At 41.6% G+C, this 25,376-nt stretch overlaps 1 protein-coding gene across 2 annotated transcripts in view; it reads left to right on the forward strand.

The window, feature by feature from the left end:
• Positions 1-908: 908 nt before the first annotated feature.
• The window catches only part of LOC132826896 (protein WWC2-like), a 242,194-nt gene continuing 217,726 nt past the window's right edge, over positions 909-25,376 (forward strand). For both annotated transcript variants that reach the window (XM_060843176.1, XM_060843185.1), the window contains exon 1: positions 909-1,217. In XM_060843176.1, the coding sequence (XP_060699159.1) occupies positions 1,090-1,217 (128 nt within the window). In that variant the 5' untranslated portion in view covers positions 909-1,089. The remainder of the gene's footprint in view (positions 1,218-25,376) is intronic.

Raw genomic sequence — 25,376 nt, forward strand, 5'->3', positions numbered from 1 at the left:
AGCTGTGGTTCAGCTAATACCTTGTATAGTTTTAGCAAGACCTCCCTACTTTTATATTCCATTCCCTTTGAAATGAAGGCCAACAACATTACATTGCCTTCCTTTGCTGGCTTTATGTGCTTCATGGACAAAGACTCCCAAATCCATCTATTCTGTAGCTTTCCACAGTCTTTCTAGTTCACCTAATATAAAAAAAAGTCTCTGATCATTGGCTGATTCGGCCAATTACAGCAAAATGGGAGTAATATAACCATCGGAAACTAAGCTGAACTTCAACCCCAATTGTTTCAGATACATTCTTATAGTTTCTGCTGTTTATTCACATTCATTGAGGTGTTTTCCGATAAATGTGAATTTTATCAATATTGTTAACGACTCATTTCCCAGTCCCCCTTATCCTTTGGAAAGATCCTGTAGCCTTCTGATATATTGCCAAATAACCAAGTCAGATAAGACTGGAAAAGTTGGCCTCTGCTGTATTCTGAACTCACCCTGCTACATGCTGGCTGGAAGATGTAAAGGGAGGGGGAAATCCATTAGTAATGGATATACATATCGGCAAAACGATACAATTTTCGGATGACCTCAGACCAGCGGAGGTCGGAGGGAGTGGGTGGTAGGGGCTGGAACACAAAAGGTGCTCTCCCTGCCTTCAGCCTTATGTACACAACTCAAACAAAACACAAAAGAGAATAAAATAGTTCTTTCGCAGGCACAGTTTGAGGAAAAAAAACAGGCAAGGATTGAACATAATCACATGGGTTGGCATATCTGAGTGTGTCTTGTCGGAGGAAGTTGGATTTGGCGGCTGTGCGCTGGCGGTATTAATATTTGATGAGATCTTGAGGGGAGGAATTTGTATGCAAATACAATACATGTTAATCCAGGCGACAGTTTGGGCAGTTCTCTCTCTCTCTCTCGTGTGTGTGTGTGGGGATTTCTGGATGGAGTTAAGATGGAGGACCAGGTCGTTATAAAGATGTGAATGATCGCTTCTTTTATTTTCTGCGGGATTTTAAAAGAACATTCCACCCCCCACCCCTTCCCTCCTCCTGCCCGGACTTATGGAGGCTCTTACAGCATTACAACATGCATAGGAAAGGCAATGGAGAGCTCCCTTTGCCGGATGGTTGGGAAGAGGCGAGAGATTACGACGGTAAAGTCTTTTATATTGATCACAACACCAAGCAGACCAGCTGGATCGACCCCCGCGACAGGTAGGAGATCAGTTTGTAACTTGGAGGAACTGGGGGGATTGTGTGGGAGGAGGGGTCGGTAACATCAGCGAGGCATTGCCTCAACTCCGGCCAGAGCAGCCTGAGTTCAGGACAAGGGGAGCTTCCCTGAAACCCAGCCCGAACCCAATCTCATCCCCAATCGTCCCCCCGACTCCCTGAATGCTCTCACCAACTTTAATGCACTGGGGAGCATACGCGAAATACCAGAATGTTTTAACCCCCGCAGTGCAGATTTCACTGGAATGCTTTGCATTTTTGTAATTGTTGGGGTTGGGGGGGGGGGTCGGTGGGGAGTGGAAGAGTTCCTTGTTCAGATGCAGAATTCTCTCCCCCCTCCCTCCCCAACTCACCCTCATCCCGGTGAAGTGTTTGTCTAGGTATCTACCCTGTTGAGGTGGATAGTGGTGACTTGGATCGCCGCTTTATGTGCAGCGATGTGAAGGGGAAGTTTGCAGGAAGAACTTTTCTTCATTTGAGATAAAGTTTCCAAAGACATTCGAGACTCTCGGGAGTGTGAAGATGTTCTGTTCGGGGGTTTTTGTTGTTGTTGTTTGTTGTTGTTGTAGATGGCCGGGGAGGAACAAGTTTGTGGTATTTCACAGGTCAGTCAAATTCCAGGGAAAACCGACACAAATAGTGCGACATCCTTTTTTGAAGGGGAGGGGGGATGTATCGGGAAGGGACATTTGTAAAGTACATTATCACTTAGATGGCTCTGAGTTGTAACGGATCATTTCTTCCCGCTTCACCGCCGATTGGGAGCTGTTCTCTCCTTTTTCACTGGTTTTTGAGTCACTGTAAAACAACAAAAAAAAGCCTCTATTCAGGAAGGCACATTGTCCTTTTCCTCACTCTTTCTTCTTTCCAACAAACCCTCCCCTCTTCCATCACTATCATATACCGCCCCCCCCCCCCCGTCCTTCCGAATCCTTCCATCATCCCTCTTCCCCCTCCAGTTTCTTCACCCACCTGCCTCCTCCTCCACTCCCCCTACTCCATTTCGTTCTCTCCAGCCATCATGCTCCTCTTTCCCTTCATTTCCTCCCTCAACAGGGGCATTGCTATCTGCCTCTCCACCCAACTCACCTGAACCCTCATCTCTCACTCTCTCTCTACTCCCTCCTTCTTCAGTCCAGTTACTCTCCCTCACTCATCATATCGTCCCGCCCGTCCTGCATTGCCCCATCCCCCTCCTACCTCAATTTCTCTGCCTACCTCTCTCTCCCTTCCACTCTACTTTATTCCCTTTGCTTTCCACTTTACCCCTCCCACTCCTGTCTCTCCTCAGCTCCTTCACCATCCCTCCTGCTTCCTTTTGCCTCTGTTTTGTCCCACTGTCTCTCCTCTTCCTTGCCCTCTCCACTCCTCATTCTCTCTCTCCACCCTTATCCCCCTCCTCTTCAGCCTTCACCAACCCCTTCTCTCCCCCTCCACCTCTCCTTACGCTGTCCTCTCCATCCTCCCCCCTCCACACTCCTCTGCACCTCCTCCATTCTTCCCCCCACACTCCTCTTCTCCCCCAGTCTCCCAACCCTTCAACATCCCTCCATCCCCCCCACTCCATCCTGCCCCCATACACCCTCTTCTCCCCCCCCCCCACCTTGTCCATCCTTCCCCACAAGGGGAAGCTGCTTTCTTGGCCTCTGGACCTGGCCATTCTGCATTGCTGAGGGGCAGGGGCAGAAGGCCGGAGCCACTGGGCAAGGAAGATGTGGCAGAGAGGATGGAGTCATGGAGTTGTCTCGCTGGAACTTGAGCCAAGAGTGAGAGGTTAATGTCACTGAGCGGCCAGACCTGCTCCCCCTGAGTGTGAGGGGACGGGATTCCCAACCTTAGCAAAGTTTAATTTACAAAACCATCCTCTCAAAAAGTTGATGCAAGTAGAGATCAAAATCTGTGGTAAATAATTGGATTGAGATTTTAATTCCCCAGAGTTTGAGTTGAATGAAATGGATTAGTGGACGCTTTGTTTGCTAATTTCTGTCTAGGATTGATATTGTTATTTATTACTGGGATGATGGGAGTTTCTTTTTATTTACCTGTCTGAGTACTTGGGTCTTGGTGAGTGCTGCTGGTGTGATATAAATTGTTGCTTTTGAGACTCTCACTGGAATGTTGCATTTGGCATCTCCTAAAGATCTCCTTAAAAGGGCACTTGTGGCGCAGTAATAATGTACTACCTTTGAGCTGGAGCCCTGGTTTCAAGTCACACCTGTTCCAGAGATGTGTAAGAACATCACTGAACAGATTGATTAGAAAATAGTATTTTTTTTAAAATGGTCCTGTCGACAGGCAGCCACTTCCTACTCCCACCCTGGGCTTCCACAGTGCCACTTTGTACTTTGAAACTTTCAAAGGCTGTACATTGCTGTTAGACAATGCAACATTCCCAGGTATCCCCACTGTCATCAGTGCTTGATGCAAACACAACAGTGTGGTATTTGAAGGTTGATGGATGGGGGAGTTGAGATTTCCTTTTTGTTATTGCTGAAGGTGAATGGTCCATTTCATGGTCAGAGAGAGAAAGTCAATGGGGTCAGACCTTTTGCTTCTGCTAAAGCAAGTTTTGGTATCCATGCCCCAGTTCCAGAGACATGAGCACACCATCAACAGTACAATATGGAATTCAACCCTGTCAAGTGTGAGATTGTCCATTTTGGAAGGTCAAATAAGAATGCGGAATACAGGGTTAACGGTAGGGTTCTTAGTAAGTGGAGGAGCAGAGGGATCTTGGGGTCTATGTTCATAGCTCTTTGAAAGTTGCCACTCAGGTGGATAGAGCTTGTAAGAAGGCCTATGGTGTATAAGCATTCATTAGCAGAGGGATTGAATTCAAGAGTCGTGAGGTGATGTTGCAGCTGTACAGGACCTTGGTAAGGCCACATTTGGAGTACTGTATGCAGTTCTGGTTGCCTCACTTTAGGAAAGATGTGGAAGCATTGGAGAGGGTGCAGAGGAGATTTACCAGGATGTTGCTGCAAATGTGTTGCTGGTCAAAGCACAGCAGGCCAGGCAGCATCTCAGGAATAGAGAATTCAACGTTTCGAGCATAAGCCCTTCATCAGGAATAAGCCTTATTCCTGATGAAGGGCTTATGCTCGAAACGTTGAATTCTCTTTTCCTGAGATGCTGCCTGGCCTGCTGTGCTTTGACCAGCAACACATTTGCAGCTGTGATCTCCAGCATCTGCAGACCTCATTTTTTACTCGAAGACTTACCAGGATGTTGTCTGGAATGAAGAATAGGTCGTACGAGGATAGGTTGAGAGTGCTAAGCCTTTTCTCATTGGAACGGCGAAGGATGAGGGGTGACTTGATAGAGGTTTATGAGATGATCAGGGGAATAGATAGACAGTCAGAGACTTTTTCCCTGGGTACAACAGAGTGTTACAAGGGGACATAAATTTAAGGTGAAGGGTGGAAGGGGGATGTCAGGGGTAGATTCTTTACAAAGAGAGTGGTGGGGGCATGGAATGCGCTGCCGGTGGGAGTGGCAGAGTCAGAATCATTGGTGATATTTAAGTGGCAATTGGATAGGTACATGGATAGGTGCTTAAACTAGGACAAATGTTCGGTACAACATCGTGGGCCGAAGGGCCTGTTCTGTGCTGTATTGTTCTATGTTCTACCAGAAGAGTGACACATTGTTGGGGCTACCACCTTTGGCATGGACCATCCGTGGGGCTGTTTTGCAAAGTAAGGAGAGTCACCTTGGTATCCAGGTCAATACCTGCCAAAATGACTAAACATGCTTAAGTGACTTAACATAGTAAATAGTGAGAGGATGTTGCAAAGTCTAGGACCAGAGGGCATTGTCTCAAAATAAAGATGTGCCATTTTAAGACTGAGATGTGGAGGAATTCTGTCTTTCAGACGGTTATGTGTCTTTGGAACTCCTTACCACAGTGAGCTCTCAGGAGCAAAGTCCTTGTGTATATATGTGGCTGAGATAGATTCTTGATCGGCAGGGTTATGGGGAAAAGGCAAGAAAGTGGATGTGAGGAATGTCAGATTAGACGTGATCCTATTAAATGGTGGAGCAGGCTGGAGGGGCCAAATGGCCTACTCCTGTTCCTGTTCCTTATGGTCTTATGGTTATTATTGCATTGGTGTGAGATCTTGTTATGCCCATGTTGGCTGCCACCTTTCCAGCATTGCAACAGTGATGGCACTTCATGAGGACTTTGGTGATTGTCAGTGACCTTGGGAGATCTTGAAACTGTGATGTATATTGTAATAAATGGAAGACAAACAAAAAGTGCTGGAGAAGCTCAGCAGGTATGGCAGTAACTGTGGAGAGACAAGAATTATGTTGCATTCAAAATGTTAATTCTGTTTAAAAATAAAGAACAAGATAGCACAGGAACAGCCCTTTGGCCCTCCAAGCCTACACTGTCACATTTTGCCCTTCCATACTGAAATAATCTGCACTTACAGGATCTGTATCCCTCTATTCCTTTCCTGTTCATGTATTCGTCCAGGTGCTTCTTGAATGCTGCTGTTGTGTATGCTTCCACCACCTCCGGTAGCATGTTCCAGGAACTCACTAACCTTTATACCTTGCACATCTCTTTTAAACCTCCCCCTTGAACTTGCCATAGTAATATGACCCCTCCACCCTGGGAAAAGCCTCGTATATTCCACTCTATTTGTGCCATTCACAATCTTATAAATTTCTATCAGGTCACCCCTCAATCTCCGTTCTTGTGAAAACAAACGCAGTCTCTCCAATCTTTCTTCATAGCTAAAATCCTCCATATCAGGCAATATCCTGGTAAATCTTTTCTGTACTCTCTCCATAGCATCCACATCCTTCTGGTTGTGTGGTGACCAGAACACAATATTGCATGTGTGGCCTAACTAAAGTTTTATAAAGCTGCAGCAGAACTTGACTATCCTTATACTCAGTGCCCCTTTGAAAGCCCTTTCAGTCTCCTCAGATGCTTTCTGACCTGTTGAGTTGCTCCAGCACTTCGTTTTTTTAGATCCAATTACCAACATCCAAAGTACTTCAGTTTCATTTTCTCTCAGGGCTTCAGTCTGATGTGTTCTCAAGACAGATTTCTCTGGTCACCAAGTTTTAAATTACAGAATTTATGTAGATTTTTGAGCTGATTGTACTTTATGTGGTTAGCCGTTTCTGTCTCCGTTTTACTACCTTTTTGCAAAGGTCATCTCACAGATTGATTTATTGAGCTCTCGTTGCTTAACTTTGGGATAGATGCTGCTTACTGGGATTCACTTTGTCTGTGAAAATCGTTTTCAATCTTATTTGTGATTTTGTGCTGATGGGTCAGTGAGTAAATGTGGTATAAATTATGGAGCTGAGCCATATAGTGTCAGAATGAGGCATCTATTTTAGTGCTGGGAGAGGGATAATTTAACCTTTAAAAGGCAGTGAAAAAATCTCAAAAACCATTGCAAACTGTACTGATAAAGTTCCGTTGCTGCATTTTATACTGGTTTAAAGAGAACTTTCTGCAGCTCACAGCATAGACAACTCAAGGAACAGCCACCAGTGGTAGAGCAATGGAAGTCAGATATGCAAGAGGTCAGAATTGGATGATCTCTGGTGGTAGTTGGGCCAGCAGGAATTACAGAGATAGGAAAAAGTAAGGCCTAGAATAGTTTGAAAACAAGTTTAAAATGGAGGTGTTGCTGGACCAGAAGTCTAGGAGCACAGAGGATGATGGGTAACTGGGACCTCAGGTGAGCTAGGAAGAGCTCAGGTTTAATGGAGAATGCAAAGTGGAGAGCTAGCCATGACAGCACTGGAATAAGGGTAAAAATACTTTTATTATTAATATTAATGATATTAATCCAGTGGTAATTAATGCATAGAAGAGGGTTCAGCAACAAGTAAACTGAGCAAAACCATATTGATCAGCAACAGCATCAATTTGTCCACAGGTGGCTGTGTCTTGAGTTGTCTATACTGTGAGTGCAGAAAGTTCTCTTTAAACCTTTCCACCTCACTCCATCTCTTCCTTCATTTACAATGCTCTGAAAAACTTGACACTTTGACCTGTCCTAATATCTCCTTATGATGTTTAATGTCCAGCTATACCTTCCTGTGAATATCCTTAGGATTGAGAGTGTGGTGCTGGAAAAGCACAGCAGGTCAGGCAGCATCCGAGGAGCAGGAGAATCAATGTTTCAAGATTAGGCCCTTCATCAGGAATGAAGGGCTGATGCCCGAAGTGTCATTTCTCCAGCTGCTTGGATGCTGCCTGACCTGCTGTGCTTTTCTAGCGCCACACTCTCGGCTCTGACCTTCAGCATCTGCAGTCCTCACTTTCTCCTAACACCATTAGGAGGTTTTACTTGGTTAAAACACTATATCAACAAAGTTGTTGTTGCTTTTGTCAGTGGGCTAAGAACACCAGATTTCAGCCCTCTCTGCAAAATGGGAAAGCCAAAAGAAGACTCCAACTGAATTGCTTTTTCCTGCTTCCATCTCTCCCAGTGATCGTTGAATAGTGTTCGTCTCAACAGAGTGGAAGTATATTATATCTTACAGTTCTGAAATTGAATTGAGGCTCTTTTCACCTTGATCGCAATGGTGCTGTCCAAAGGGGTACATAAAAAAGTTTTTGTTTTGTGGGTTGTGGGATTCTTATCCAGCTGTTAACACATATTAGAGTAGCAGACACAATACAGAGACATTGCACCTGTTATGCATTGGCTATGAAAGAAAGTCAGGCTCAGGTAATAGTCTGTTCAGCGCAGTCACAATGAAGAAGATGGATTTGGCACAGTACCAATGGTGGTGCTCTGATACACATTTGTTTTCATGGTATTGTGGTTTATTATTTGTAAGATAATTGAGAAAAGAACCCATGAGGATGAAAAAAACATCTTACAAAGTGAGTTGTTATGATTTGGAATGCACTGCCTGAAAAAAGTTTAGAAGCAAATTCAGTTGTAACTTTCAAAAGAGGATTGAATATATATGTGATAAAGAAAAATGTCCAGGGCTACAGGAGTCAGAGGAACTGGGTTTTATTAGCTCTTTCAAAGAACCAGTACAGATATAAATGACTGAATGGCCTGCTTTATGCCCATGAAAGGAAGATTTGTTATGTAGCACCTGTTATGACCCACAGGCCTCCTAAAGCTACTTGCAGTCAGAGAAATACTCTTAACTATAGTTGCTGTTGTAGGAAACAAGCTAATCAATTTGTCCACAGTGTGGTCCTACAAACAGCAATGACCAGATCATTTGTTTTCTGTGAATTTGATTGAAGGCTAAATATTGGTCAAGGCATTGACAATAACACCTCACTGTTACTTGAGATGCTCTGATATTGTACGTTTATGTCAGCCAAGATGACACACAAACCATAACTTTTAAAAGACAGCACTCCCTCAATATTTCACTGGAATAATAGCCTGGACTTTTTGCAATCAAGTCCTGGAATGAGATTTGAAGCTATAATCTTTGAGAATTCAATGTTGCTACCACCAGAACCACAGCTTTGTTATTTTGTTAAGGAAATTAAAAATGTCCAGAGCACAAAAATCTTTGTAGAAACATTTCTGTGGCTGAAAGTTGCTCTCATACTGATGCAGTCATATCTGTTAGATCAATGAGTTGACTGGTGTAGGCACTAATTTATTTACAGAGAAGGTGAATAAGTAAACCAACTTCTGTTTTCATACATAAACTTGCATAATCTTTTGCTATTGTTATAGTCTGTGACTAAATCTTTGTTTATTTTGTGAAAACCAATCGAATGAACAATTATTCATTCATTTAAAAACAAACAACTACAATAGATGTCTACTTAATTTCAGTTTTACTTGAAATTAAAAGTGTAAATAATGTACTTTTACTTTGCTGTGTTCAGATTTTAATTTAATGCGATTATTTATTATTTTGGTTACAGATCCTCATTGTTTTGCTTGTAACTTTTTAAAACATTTAAAGGAAAATCATGTTGTTCCCCATCATTTTTAGTTTAAGTGCAATCTCAATGTTAGATGAATATTGCTAGGAAACTGATATGAAGCTTGCCATGTAAACAGGCTTTTTTTGTAACTGGCAGCAGTTGAGCGACACACCTCCATGTTCCAGTGGTTCCAAATACTTGGAGCTGTGTGAATGAGATTGCATCCCGTCACTGATTTTCTCATTCAGTATTTCTTTTGGTCACCATGGCAATGCTAATGGGTAATAGAAGCACGCAGAGACTTTTTCTTTCATTGTGACTTTTTCTGTGTGGACTTGCACATGGCTTTATATTAAATATGGGATTTCAGGTCAGGGGTGCTCAGATGGAGACTGTAGATTTCAGTATGCTGCTGTCCCCTGTTCAAGTTATCGAGTGGTCAGGCTTGAGAAAAATCCTTGGTGTTTTAAGGAGATTAGACTACGACTTGTGGGTCCAGAGTGGATCTCTGATATCTTCAGTAAACAAGAAAGCAGCAGCTTATTTCTGATTGATAGTCAATGGTGGGAGAGTCATATCTTTTCAAAGACCATATGTACAGAGCAAAACCAATCTTAGATTGTTTTTAAATTGATGTTTATTCAATTTTGATTCCGAGAGACTGAAAAATTAGATTTGCTACTGATAAATATGTAACAATATCATCCGAATTATGTTGGTGTCACTGGCAATATATTCAAATTCAAGAAACCCTGAATTTGAGAACATTGTCCATATAATTGACATTGGGTGCAAAGACCTTTTCCTTGTGTTCTGGTACAGAATTAATGCCATTGTGTATGTTGCCATGGGGTGGTTTTTCGGGAGAGTGGTATTTAAGTAGGACATTTCAACTCACTAGTGTCACTTTTCCCATTCTAGTTTGTTGTGTTTTATCATGCCTGTTACAGATCCAATGGATGCTCAGTCGGGATGAAACTCTGTTGGAAAACTCTGAAGACTAGTATGAATTGGGAGCTGAAGCTTGTTTTGGAGAAAGCAGTGAGGGCTCTGTTCATGTCCCGTCAATTGCAAAATGCACTGGCGAATCTCGAGACTGAACCATGAGACAAATTCCAATCTGTTATTTTGCTCTGCAAGTTTTGTGAGATTTAGGCCACTGCATTTCAAATGAAAATTTTAGGAGTCTAATTACAGATGGAGTTATTTGCAAGTTGGACTTTGTCTATAAAGACTATGGCCATGTTTTCGGCTGACTATGCACACTCCTTTCATAATGAAAACCATGTTGTGTATGAAAGGTGTTCCATTTTAAATTCCATTCAGTCTGAAGGCATTCCTAATTCAAAAAATTCCACACACTCTTGTTTCTAAGCAGCTATTTACCTATAAGCTTTTTAATAGAGTCTCCCGATTACTTAAACAACAGAATTACTTCAGATCATTAAGAGAGTTGTTTGCATTCCTGATGCAGTACCAGGCAGATAAGCCTCGAGTTTAGTTCATAGGCAGGTTTACTTAAAGGAACATTGCAATGCACTGAGAATTAATACAATTAGAATTGTATTGAAATTGCAATGCATTGTTAAACAAAGTCCACGTGTGAGCTTTTTTTTAAACAGAAAAAATATGAGTGTTTTCTAGGGCAGTTGACAAATAATGGACACCAAGCAGGAGGGTGAAAGGGCAAAAGATTGTTTGGAGGGTCAAAAACAAAGGCATAAGGAAGATTCTGCAGGAATCTATGAATGGCAGGAAGGAAAGGTCCAGGACTGAGAAGAGGAGAACAGTTCGAGAGTGCAAGGCCATGGTGACCAAAAGAGCAGTCAACAACACTGCAGAAAATGAGGAAGCTACATGACAGAAGTAGAGGCTTTCTGTACGAACTTGGTGAACTGAAGTTATAAAGGAATTTAAAGGTTGATTCGTGCACATTAGAAGTTAGTTAACGGGGATAAGGCAAGTGATCATAAGAAGGATGGAAGTGAATTGGACAATAACAGAGAGAGGGGAGGCAAGCTCCGTCGATTTTTTTAATGAATTGTAGTTCATGTATGCTGACAACAAAACTATGTTGGAATTCAAATTTTGTGTAGTAAATGCTTGAATTAGGGAATTTCCAACATTGTCTGAGAGTGAAGGGCAAGAGGATGTTTCAGAGGTGAGAGAATATGGTCCCAGAGATACATTGATGTGGGAAAGTAATTGAAAATAGAATTGAGCGGTACCCTAAATATCCTTATTCTTCTGCCTGACATGATCCTGGAGGCACTGTGTGAGACAAAGGGGGCTTTGACTATATCAAAATGTGGTCACAGAAACTTAATTAGCATCCAGGTTTTAATTCCATGCAAGAAGTTGGTGACAGTTACAATAGCCTTTGAATCAGTTGAAGGGGTTATCTGGGAGAGTTGAATTTATTTTATTCATTCTTAGAATATGGATGTTGCTGGCTGGGCAAATATCTATTGCTCATCCCAAGTTGCTCTTGAGAAGATGGTAGTGAGCTCCCTCTTGAACTGCTGTAGTCCATGTGCTTTAGGTAGACACAGAGTGCCGTTAGGGAGGGAATCCCAGGTGTTTGACTCAATGTCACCAAAGGAATAGTGATATTTCCAAGTCAGGATGGTGAATGGCTTGATGGGGAACCTGAAGGTGGGTGAAGTCCCACATATGTGCGGCCCTTGTTCTTCTAGATGGAAGTGGTCATGAGTTTGGAAGGTGTTTTCGAAGGGACTTTGGTGAACCTTAACAGTGCAACTTGTAAATAGTACACACTGCTGCTACTCTGTGTTGCTGGTGGAGGGAGTGAATGTGGTGCCAATCAAGCAAGCTGCTTTGTCTTGGATTGTGTCCAGCATCTTGAGTGTTGTTGGGGCTGCACTCATCCAGGAAAGTGGACAATATTTCATCTCACCTGAAAATGTGTTGCTGGAAAAACGCAGCAGGTCAGGCAGCATCCAAGGAGCAGGAGAATCGATGTTTCGGGCATGAGCCCTTCTTCAGGAATTAGGGCTGAAGAATTCAGCCGAAATGTTGATTCTCCTGCTCCTTGGATACTGCCTGACCTGCTGCGCTTTTCCAGCAACACATTTTCAGCTCTGATCTCCAGCATCTGCAGTCCTCACTTTCTCCTAGAAAATTTCATCTCACGCCTGACTTTGCTTTGTAAATGGTGGACAGGCTTTGGGGAGTCAGGAAGTGAGTTAACTGCTGCAAGATTCCTGGCAGCTGACCTGCTCTTGTAGCCACTGTATTTATATCACCAATGTACTTTACTATGCAGTTCCGAGGCAGGGTCACTCAACCTGAAACATTGGCTGTTATTTCTCTCCTGTGCTGAGTTTTCCAGCAATTTCTGTGTTTGTCTCTACTTCATTGTACAATAAGCTCCCCATTGCCCAGCTTGCAAAGGGAATAGGGGTGTTGGTTATACAAATCTGCTGAACTATGGATGAACGTATGCACATCCAAACTTGGCGTGCCAAGTTCAAATAGATGTGTTTGAGAAGACATAACATTTCGTTGAAATTTCTTGCCACTTATGTGTGAATTTTGAATGCATCATTACCAGATAATGGTGAGTTTCCTGTACTTTAATTAAATTCAAAGCATGTGTACACTTGGATTTTGAATTCCTGTTTCTACATTATATAAAGTACCAAGTTCTGTAATAACTGTACTAATAAGAGTTTTGGTCTATTGTTTATGAAGAGGTATAATTGTATTGGAGGAGCGGTTAGCACTGCTACCTCAAAACGCCAGGAAGCCTGGTTCGATTTAAGTCTCGGGTGACTGTCTGTGTGGAGTTTGCACATTCTCTCTGTGACTGCATGGCTTTCCTTCGGGTGCTCTGGTTTCTTCCAACAGTCCAAGCATGTGCAGATTAGGTAGATTGACCATGCTTAAAAAAATGTCTTGTGGTGTCTAGGTTTGTGTAGGCTAGGTGGGTTAGTCATGGTTAATGTGAGGTAATGGGAGTCTGATGGGATGATCTTCAGAGGGTTGGTGCAGATTTGATGGGTCGATTGGCCTTTTTCCATATTGTAGGGATTCTCTGATTCTATGAGTTTTGGATAAACTTCATAAGATTGATTTGTTGTTGAAGGGTTTGATTATGATTAAAAAGTTGAGCATTATGGAATTGAGAGCAGCGAGTGGGAAACTTAGTGAAGTGTAAGATCCTGAATGGGGCCTACAGGGTAGATGCTGAAAGTGGGTTTCCCTTCACGGAGGAATCTTGACCGCAGGGATGGATTGGAAGGCAGGAGTGTGCAGTTCAGTTTCAGAATTTCAGATGGTGATGAAGAGGAATTTTATCTCTCCAAGAGTCATGAACCTTTGGAATTGTTTATTTCAGGGATCTTTAGAAAGTAGTCCATAAATATATTCTCAGCCGAGAGAGACTGATTCTTGTACCATAAGATGTCATTGGTCATGAGGAGCTGGTAGAAATAGAGTTGAGGCAGTGAGCAGATCAGCCAGGATCATTTGACAAAACCACACAAATTAGGAGCAGAAATAGACTGCTTGTTCCCCTTGAGTGTGTTCTGCCATTCAATAATGTTATGGCTGATCTGATTACTCCACATTCTCTCCAATATCACTGAGAACCTTTTAATCCCTTCCATCAGCAAATATCCAAATTATTAAATGGTAAGGCAGGGTTGGGAAGATATTTGGCTTCTCCAGTTCTTATTTCTTTTGTTCTTAACATTAAGAGGTAGCTTGCAGATCATAGCAGTGAAAAGAAAGGGAATGGTGATGTTGAGACATGGCTGAAGACACTGGATACAGCAAAGACTTTGGACACTAGCAATAATGCTGAAGAACCCATACAAGAGCTCCAGATCTTGCCAATAGCTACCTCCAGGCCACACACAATCTTGGCTTGGAACTATACAGCCATTCCTTTACAGTCATTGGGTCAAATTCCTAGAAAGGTCCTTGTTAGTAGCTTTTTAACAACACTGAACTTCTAGAGGAAATGGTGGATGTAGGTACAGTCACAACATTTAAAAGACATTTAGATACGTACATGAATAAGAAACGTGGAGGGATATAGGCCAAGCAAAGATATGTGGGACTAGTTTAGTTTGAGATTATGGTCAGCATGGGCTAGTTGAACTGTTTCTGTGCTGTGTGACTCTATGACTCTATGGAGTTTTCCTCAAGCCTCATGGACTGCAGCAGTTCAAGAAGGCAGCTCACTGCCATCTTTTCCAGGGCAGTTAGGGATGGGCAATAAATGTTACCCTAGTCAGAAATGGAATTTCATGTACATCAAAAAGGAAATTATTTAGGTGAAACATAGGAGAGGTGGTGATGTAGAAGTATTGTTGCTAAACTAGAGATCCATGAAATATTTTGGGAACCTGGGTTTAAACCCTACCATAGTGGGTGGTGAAATTTGAATTTACTGAAAATCTGATCAAGAATCCATTGTCAATTTTAGTACAATGGCTCAGTGGTTAGCACTGATGCCTCATAGCACCAGGGACCTGGGTTCAATTCCAGCCTCAGGTGACTGTCTATGTGGAGTTTGCACATTCTCCCCTTGTCTGTGTGGGTTTCCTTCCTCAGACCAAAGATGTGTGTGTTAGATGGATTAATCATGTTAAATTGCCCATTATGACCAGGGATGTGCAGGCGAGGTGGATTAGACATGGTAAATGTGCTGTTATGGAGACGGGACATGGTTGGATACTGTTTGGCAGGATGGTGCAGACTCAATGGGCTAAATGGCCTCCAACTGCATTATAGGAATTCTATGACTGCAGGCATGGGGGAGAAGTTACTGGCAGCAATATAGTGCTATACCGCCTGATGAGATACCTGTCAATGAAACTGAGAGAGAGAGCAGTGCTGCTGGAGGTGGATTGTATAGGTGAGGTGCTGGAGGAGGATGACATGGTTGACCATGTTGAGGACAGTGGCAAGCTCAAGAAAAATGAGAAGGAAGCCAAGAACTCCGCATGAATTCACCATGGTAACAAATATAGCATGAATACACAACAATCACAAATGCAGCATGAATGTTTGTGAAGCTGCAATACCAAACCCTCGGGATTTTTCAGCTCAAGGATCAGCTTAATTGATACTCTTACTCATGAGTCAAATGTTTGTTCATTTGAAGCCTCACAAGAGGGCCCATGGTTCATATGGTAATTCACTGCATTGTCAAAAGATCCAGGTTTTCAGTTGATTTCTCAATATACTACTCAAGCAGGGTTCCCTGATAACATTCGTCCCTTAACTATCTCCGCCAAAAGCTAATTAGCTCATCATGAATTAATTATCTGATTGTCGGCCCTAGTTGTGTAGAAATTAGAGGCTATGACACCTATTTATCAACAGTAGGTACTCAACTAAAGGAATAGATTTAGCTCAGCAGTGCTTTGGAATATCAAGCAACAGTGATTAGCAACTATATAGACAAATGCTCAGTTTCCAATATGGCTCATTGTTTGATGACTGTAACCATTAAGCCAAAAAATCCAAAGTATGTTCTTTTTGAATATATCAACAATTTCTACAAATACCAATTACTGTTGTAGATATATTTATGAATAAATATGTACTATTGCAACACATAACTACCAGAGGGCTCTTGTGGTGTAGTGGTTGGGTTGTTACCCCTTGATAGGAAAGTCTGGGATTAAGTCCATCTTACCATGGTATAACAGGTTGATTGAAAAATGATTTTTTTACATAGATACCGGAGTGTATGAAATCCAGATGTGCTTCAAAGAAAAACAGAACTTAATGCAACTTTGTCTTGCCGCTAGAGTTGGAAAGAAAAGAAAATTAAAAGAAATGCAGTAGTTAGGAACTGCTCGTTGCAGGGAATCCAATGTTGACCAATATTATTTCACCAAGCAGCACATTAATTTAAGAAATAAACAGTTGCTGCAATGGAAAGTCAGAGTCTGGATGGATTAGATCAAATGGGCAATAGGCCTGTTGTCTTCATCGAAATCGGTGCTCAGGTTACATGAGGTTTGATTAGGTAAATAAGGATACGTTAATTGTTTTGCAGTACAGAACTTGAGTAAAGCTCAAATAAAGACACATTTTTCCATTCGTCAAGACAATTCACAAGAATACCAATTCAAGAGGAAGAACAACACTTATTCTTCAAGAGAGGAGGATACTGATTAGTTAGGAGAGGCACTGCTATGAGACGGCACCCAATAATGTTGATTGACAATTAACTGCCAGGCTTAGTTTAAATTTTAAACCAAGAAGGTTGACACTGATTAGTCAGATCATTGCCATGAGAAATGAATCAGCAAATGGCTGTAATGTGTTTAGTTGCATTGAAATTTAGTTGGACAGGCTGTGTACAACGTTTCACTCATACAGGGAGAGATTTCTTCATATTTGCAAAGATTATATAGGACTTTAATCTCAATAGCCCATGCAGCATCCATGCACTTACCAGAAAATGCTGGCCTATTCGCCATTATAACATTGGAGGAAGCTGTAAACAACTATTTGCAGCCCATGGTGATCTTGACCTGGCAGCCTTATGTAAATCAGTTTTCATGGAATGTATGAACTCAGTAACTCATGCACTTGAGTTCGGTTTCAACGTTGCTCTGTAGACCTAAATAGTAATTGCCATCGATTTTCCAATCCATCTAGCACTTGCAAATATCTTTTTGGAATCCATAAGAAACATGCCTTCAATGGATTGACAGTTAACCTGCTACCATTTGCGTTCTTTTATTGTGTCGATGTTAGATTTTCCATGTTTGATTCCACAGCTGCATGTAAGAATACCCTTATATGTCTCACCTGGCTCCATCCTGCATTCAAATGCAACTTTAGAATGTGACCTTACCTCAGTTTCCAGGGTTCTTCACTACTGTCTACCACAAACCTGCCTTCACTGCTGTATAAGCAGGTTGGGATTCCTAAAGTTTGACATACTATAAGAATGGCCTTATCAGGAACCAGGTAAATAGGCCCTGAGCCATTTGCTCCCCAGCCCCCCTTGCACTCTTGCTGCCGAAATAGTTGACAACAAAACCTCTATTCAGTAGCAGCATGAGTGGTGTTCATCATGAACACGATGCTGCCATCAGCCAATAGGATGTTCTGCCTGTCATCCAAGGGAGTAATGTAGTAAATGAATTTTAGTGCCAGTATGATTCCAGGTATGTGAATCATACAAAGACAGTGCCAAAGACGAATGGATCAAATCAAATAGTATGACCCTTCAGCCGTTAACAACAAGCAAAGTACTTATACCCAATTAACCCATACATGCGGCATGGTGGCACAGTGGTTAGCACTGCTGCCTCACAGCGCCTGAGACCAGAGTTCAATTCCCGACTCAGGCGACAGACTGTGTGGAGTTTGCACGTTCTCCCCGTGTCTGCGTGGGTTTCCTCCGGGTGCTCCGGTTTCCTCCCACAGTCCAAAGATGTGCGGGTCAGGTGAATTGGCCATGCTAAATTGCCCGTAGTGTTAGGTAAGGGGTAAATGTAGGGGTATGGGTGGGTTGCGCTTCGGCGGGTCGGTGTGGACTTGTTGGGCCGAAGGGCCTGTTTCCACACTGTAAATCTAATCTAATCTAATGCAAAGGATGTAATTGTGCAATTGGGCAACATCTGCTGGATAATCCTGAATGTGGGAGGAATTACACTGACAAACTTCAGGCTCACAGTGTAGCCTGCTTATTGTACAGGAAGCTACTTATATCAATACGTAGGGTAGTCTTCTTGTTGGCAGAAAGAACAGGTATCCACAGTGTGCTTGTCTTGGCTCAACAAAATAGATGGCAATCATTCACTAATTTATTTCTCAGAACAATGCCCTGACCAAATAGAGGCCCCTGGTCCAATTTAAAAGTTAGTCAAAGACCGGCAGTTAACTGTCATTTAGTACTGATGGGTGCATTCTCATGTTAGTGCTTTTATCAATTGGAGTGCACTCGCCAGCCAATCAATACTGACATCTCCTGCAACATAAATGTTCATTTTCCCCTGGAATTGGTGTTCTTGAGAATTGTTCTGGTGAGTGTGAGATGAAAACCTTTGATACAATGTCTTTTTCTCAGTAATGCTCAAGGGACCATCGTTTCTGTTTTTGGGTGAGATAGTAAATCAAGAATGTAAATTGATTTTTTGAAAATATATGAAAAGAAGTCGGATATGTATTTTTGTTCAGTGATTTGTTAAGATACGAAATTGTGAATGGGATGAACCTAAGTTCCAAGTTTGGGTAGGCTAATGTTTATGTTTGGCCAAGTTGGCCATAATAATACCCTCCAATACTGTACAGCCATTGGTACCATACTCATACAGCAACATGATTGTGATCTGGAGTTTGCACAGAGAGTGAGATGTGCTTAATTTTGACTGAGTCCTGACTTATAAAATATCTGATCTCAAAGGAATAGGAGTGATTATTGCCTCCCTTCCCATTCACTCAGCCACTAATATACCAACGAACTTGATGAATTCCGATATGCATAATGTTTAAGAAGAAGCTGCATAAATATTTAAAATATAATATTTTTAAAGGGTATACATATTAGACAGGAGACGAGAACTAAGATAATCTTTCAGAGTCAAAAACGGGCAACAGCTTCAATGACAAGACTATGATCTTCTGATCATGTTATTGTTGGATTTTGTCTGGTATGGTGTGTGTGTGTGTGTGTGTGTGTGTGTGTGTGTGTGTGTGTGTGTGTGTGTGTGTGTGAGCCTATGCCTCATCTGGTTCACTGGCTATAATTTGTAATAAATGCCTGTTGACTTGTTTGTACTTTCATTAATGAAGTGAAGCCCTTGTTAAACATTATGAGTGGCTGACTTCATTACCTCTTTTCAGACTTGCTACAGAATGTTTTAAGATAAACATTAGGTGAGTATTTGAAGGCACCTTGGCTAATCCATAGCTTTATGTTCTTCAGAGAATGCTAAGCAGCTGAGTAAAATGTGTTGACAAGAGAAACTAACATAAAGATTGGGCAGTGTGATTTATGCAATGCAACTAGGGCTTGTACTAGCTTACAACCATTTCTATGGTCATGTGCTTAGCTTTTATGGCTATAAAAAATTGTTATCTACACCTACATTTCTGCCAAAGCAACTTCAATCCTTGAAATGAAAGGCTTGCCGGTCATTTAGTTGATCTGTATGGATCTGTGGACTTCAGAGTCACTTGGCTATCGATACAAAAGCGATATGATAACAGGGTCAATAGGTACAGTGTGTATTCTGTTTGCTGGTTTTTATTACAGTGCACTCCCAGTTATCTGGCACAATGTATAGCTCAACTTCATTCCTGTGATTCGTGATTTGCTGTTTTGTCTGGTATATGGGGTCTGTTTCCATGCTGTACATCTCTATGACTCTATGTCTCTGGGTGCCTTGGGTGTACTGCAACATAAGTCTTGGGAGTCACAGTTGTTAGAACTCTTCTTTGAATCATAATGCTCATTAAGAAAGCCATTGTGTAAAATAAGGCAATTAATATTTTCCACGGTAATGCTCTGTGGTGACTCTGGTGATGTTGAGGACAGATGTCCTCCTTGAAATCTGTAAGACTTGAAGAAACAAAAGTATTCAGCTGGTGTTTGATCTTGGTAGCTACAATAAAACTCCAGATGTGCTATCCTGTATCACTGAGAGTTGGGAATACCTAAATCCTTGGAAGAACTCTAGACCTAACTTGGATAGAATGTGCTGTTTTAGTTTCTTACTCACTGGGAGTATATTTGAGAGGGTGCAGAAGCAAGTGTCAATATGACACTTTTGAAAGTCATTGACCCTAAAATATTGGACAGTGTGAAATGGAGGTGATGGGACTTGCCTGCTGGCTGGAGTGCTGTAGAAGGCTATTCATCCTGTCTTTATAGATTATATAAAGTGCTAATCAACTACTTCACAACTACTTGCCTGGGATCAAAGGCTAAGGAGAAAGTGAGGACTGCAGATGCTGGAGATCAGAGCTGAAAAATGTGTTGCTGGAAAAGCGCAGCAGGTCAGGCAGCATCCAAGGAGCAGGAGAATCGACGTTTCGGGCATAAGCCCTTCTTCAGGAAATGCTGAAGAAGGGCTTATACCCCAAATGTCGATTCTCCTGCTCCTTGGATGTTGCCTGACCTGCTGCGCTTTTCCAGCAATATATTTTTCAGATCAAAGGCTAAGGGTCTTCTGGCCCTGAGAACTGCTAGCTGATCAGAAACTGGCAGCCCAATTGAACAAAATTCCTTTGATAATGCAGTGGCTCTTGCTGCTAAAATCCCCATGTGAGCTCTAAGGTCACTGGCTCCCAGGACATGGATGAATGCTGATGGAAGTAGGCTGCAAGTAAGGGACAGGGAAGGGGATAGTTCTGCCCCTTCCCGATACTGGTTCCCTTGATCAGGTGTTGAGTTCTTTGGTTCAAGGGATCGCCCACTGCATTGAGAGCTCAGACGCAACTCTGCACAGGCTCACTGGTTTCACTGCCCATGTAGCAAGTCCCCCATCAGTGGATTGAGTTATGTGAGCATGAATTGGCTGTAGCCAGGACAGCAAGGAGACCTGAGGAACTTAATGTTGGAAGAGGTTACAGACTTAACAAGTCCCATCCAAACCTGCTGATATGAATTTCTCCATAAATCTGAAAGCGTAAACTTTCTCAGTTCTAAATAACCTGCAGATTTCTAACCAAATGCTCCTTCATAAACTAATTTCGCTGAGGTACCCAATCCCTCAACTATCCTGAAAAACATCTTCGAGGAAATAAACTAAATTTTACTTGTAATCCCAACCTTGGTGCCTTCTGAACTGAATTGAAAGCAACTTGCTCATTCTATGTTCATCTGCACTGAAAATAAGTCTTCCATCATAAATTCTTGTATAAACATATTTTCATTAACATCACAGTAGCCTGCAGCCTCCTGCTTTTTCTGATAGATTTCTGGATTTAATCACTGTTCCAGAAGGACTCGCTGACCTTGATTCATTTTAAAGAATAACCAACATGTCCTTCTACTGTGAAATCCAAATTACATCAATAGATGTAAATTGTAAGCCTTTCATCACATAGGCTACACTTACTTTCTATCCAAGTGCACATTTTTCTAATGACTTATCCTAATTGACAAGATATGAAGATTAAGAGTTATTGATCAGCCCTCTCCTAATCTCTAGACCAATGAAAGCTAAACAGGACAAGCTAGTCAATAAGAAATAATCAAAATTCAAACAATGGACCTGGCTTTGTAGCAGCAACAAATCATGTCTGAAGGGGCTTCACTTGTTCGAAACAGAGTTTGCTTCCATTGAAAGAATGAAGTTTATAGCACAGTCTAAAGGGCTGATTATTTAGTTGAGGAGAGATTTCTTCATGCATAAGGTTGTGAAATCTCTCTCATGAAGTTCTGTACTGAGAGAGTTGTGGATACTCCAATCTTGCTGACATTTGATGCTAACATAGACAGAGCTTTGCTCTCCCAAGGAATCATGGGATATAGGGTAGAGGTGGGAAGTGAAGGTGAAGCTCTGTTCAGCCATGGTTTTATTGAACATTGGGGCAAGTTCAGTGGGCCGAATAACCGTATCCTTGTTTCTTGTGTGCCTATCTCTTGCGTTCTTGTGTTTATACAATTCCAAAAACTATTGGGTTACTCAAGTATGCATACATGTATTCAAGTAAGAATTCATGTATTACTAAAGAGAGAATTTTAAAAAAATTTGCCACCACATTCCCATTTACATGTTTCATTATGGCATTACTTTGAAGTAGGATATCCTAGGAGGCTATTATCTATTCTTCAGTCAACATCACAAAGACATGGTATCTGTCCATTGTTATTTATCAAGCTTTCTGTTGGCAAATTGACTGATTAGTTTCCTACTTTAAATGTGACTTTATTGGCTGTGAAGTGCTCTGGGACTTCCAGCAGTTATTAACTTCTTTTCTCTTAGACAGCAGGGATGGTAGCTGAGTGCCTACTACCCAGTTTAAAAGTAGCATCGTAACTAGAATAAAATGAAAAAGAAAATATAGGTCCAAGTGATCTCCAGAATCAGTTCAGACTCGATTTGAAAATGAGTGACCAGTGCACCTACCTGAAACAAACAGGAATCTTTAAATCTGCAGCTGGATGAAGTGAACCTTTAACGGGACTTCGAGAGAATGCTTCATGTACCCAGCTACCATACTATGGCACCTGTTTCTGTGGTACCAGCATCGTCAAAGAGTCTGTTCATGATCATTGAGCATTGGTTGCTTTCAAGTGAGGCTCCTCCTCAATAAATGAAAATTAGACCCAGCATCAACAGTGTTCATACACAGTTACTTTGGCTGAAAAGTCAGATATATGCAGCAGTTATAGGCTCAGAGTCATAGAGGTGGTAATCACGGAGACAGACCCTTCGGTACAACATGTCCATGCTGAAGAGATATCCTAAATTAACCTCGTCCCAATTGCTAGCATTTGACCCATACCCCTCTAAGGCCTTCCTATTCATATACACATCCAGATGCCTTTTAAATGTTGTAATTATATCAGCCTCCACCACTTCTTCTGGCAGTTCATTTCATTCACATCTAATTAACTTATTTTAAAACACAGGCAACACTTCAATTCCTTCTGCTGGGCAGCCTCTATATTTCAATTGGCAGTCAATGACAGGTGCAAACTCTGTAAATGTGACCTGGTCTAAAGAGTTGGATTTTCCTATTGGTGTAAGTTAACTATTGTTCTGATCATGCGTTACTTAGTGCCTGTCAGTTGAAAGTCCAGCCAGTATTGTTTCTTTTCATCATTACTGCAACTTCTGTTCCTATTTCTGATTTCCCCTTTCCCATTGTGGTAGATGCAAGTATATTAATCTGGCTATCAATTTGTCTGATGTACCCAGATCTGATCTGTTTCTGATGTTTCTGGAAATGAATAGACCTGTCAAAATCAATGCAGTGAAGATTTATATCCTTCGAGGTTGTGTCAGCTTGTCCTATTTAAATGATTGCATGTAACATTATGAACAATGAAATCAGTTCCATGAAACAAATGTAAGCACTGTTACATGAAAAATGAATTGTGAGAATCAGTCTTGATTTTCTTTTAGTGACACATGCTGTACTGTAGTCAAGGTACACATTGGATACATTCCACATAGTAATGGGACTCTCCCAGGTAAACCAGGATTTTAACAAGTAGGAGGATCTTAAGTAAAACAGAACAGGTCTAGTTCTGTGCTTTTCCAAGGAAATAGTTCGTAACAACAAATTAAAGCTCATTAAAGTTATAAATTGACAACTATTGTGTCACCATTTTGTGTGTGTGTGTGTGTGTGTGTGTGTGTGTCTCTCTCTCTTTCTCTGTCCCTCTTCCTCATCCCCCCCAGCCAAAATAAGTTCTGTCTCTGCCTCTACCTTATTACCGATGACCATTTTTAACCCAAGTCTACCTTTGACCCAAGGGACTTCCTTATGAAAACTGCACTGGATCCTCATAATCAAGTTTATCAGTAAAAAGAATGATCAGTTTTGGTGACGAGCACATCTTATCAGTCCTGCCATCTTCTCTGTAAAGCCTAACCTCACTTAGTGATTGGGAAGCAATAAAATGTCAACATAGTACCATCTTATTAAAGGAAAAACAGTCGTTTAAAGTCACAGTCTGTATGCTCAACTCCTATAAATCTCTTAACTAGCACACATTTCAATCACAGATATGATGGATTAAGATAAATCGCAGTAACAACTTATAAACAACATTTTGTGGGTGTTTCAGTTTCAGCAATAAAGAGATGGTTAATGAACTGTTGGCCTGTTCACCTCTCAAGCAAGCTTCCCTTCACTGTTGAAATGTACTGGACAAGCTTTGAGGTGGCTTGTAGTTAATATCAGATAGAGAGACACCCAGCTAGGTACAAGTGCAACCATTGAAGTTAATGGAGTTTTTTTTATAACTGAAGGGAAAAGCAAAGGGAGGAATTCTTTTCATTCGTAACTTTTGAAGCCAGGAAATGATGGCATATCCAGCAATTGACTGTGTTTAATTTTTGTTTAAGACCAAAATGGAGGGCACTCTGCTCACTGGAGTGTAGAAGAATGAGAAGTGACCTCAATGAAAGATATTATTAAAAAGTTCACCTGAGTAAGTGCTGAGAAGAGCTATGGGAGCAGAGTCCTTATATATTTTAAGGCTGAGATCAGCAGGGGAATCAAAGATTATAGGAAAATGCAGAAAGGTGGATGTGAGGAATGTTGGATCAACCATGACCCTGTAGAATAGAGGAGCAGGCTTGAGCAGCTGAATGGCCTCCTCCTGTTCTAGTTTCTTATGGTTATGGATACACTCAGATTCAGGGTCTTTCTCTCTCTGCAGTTTCTTGGCTGTTATTTTGTTAAAAGGAAAAGTAGCTGTGAAAGTCAGTGGACACAGCGTTCACCTTCAGACAAGCCTTCATGTTTCCAAAATCATTCAACCAGGGAAACTGGTCACTGACTGGGAAAATAAATCCCTGAGCCTGTACTTTCTGCTATTTATAACAGAGCTACTTTAGGATGATCCCGGTAACTGCATCATGAGCAAAATGGAGACATTTCTCCAAATCCACAAAATTTCCTTCATTGAATCTTGTTTTTCCAGATCTGTGTACCCTCAGCCTAGCCTGTCAAAACCTGCTCACTCATCACTTTGACCTCACCGTTCCACATTGGCCTCACACCACATTAGAAGTTAAAGTCTTTTGTTTTTAAATTAATTCATGGAACATAAGCCTCACTGACTAAGGTGGCATTAATGCCCAGAGGACAGTTAGAAATCAATCATATTGCTGTGATTCTGGAGTCAGAACAGGTAAGGACGGAAGATGGCCTTCTCTAAGAGGCATCAGTGAACCACATGGGCTTTTACAACAGTCACCAGTCATTGCATGGTTTGTCATTTTGTTAATTTTTAAAAGAATTTCAGATGTATTTGGCTTTCTTTTTACGGTTTTCAAATTTCACCCTCTGTCATGGTGAGAATGAAGCCGATGTAGTCAAAAGCTGTGGTTCTCCAGGCCAGTACAACACAACCTCTCCATGTTCATTTTCAGAGCACAAGTGTTTTACACTCCTCTGAAAAACCCTGCAATTTTTTTGTACTTCAGCAATTGCAACAAGGTCAGCCAGGTGGATCTCACAGTATGAGTTCCCTGACTGGGACTATTAATTTGGTCCAATCAGGGAGCCCTGGCTTACAGATACAAACAGGAATGTATAAGCACTACCGCAGTTAGGCATAG

This window comes from Hemiscyllium ocellatum, chromosome 2 (assembly GCF_020745735.1).
Source record: "Hemiscyllium ocellatum isolate sHemOce1 chromosome 2, sHemOce1.pat.X.cur, whole genome shotgun sequence".
Lineage (NCBI taxonomy): Eukaryota > Metazoa > Chordata > Chondrichthyes > Orectolobiformes > Hemiscylliidae > Hemiscyllium > Hemiscyllium ocellatum.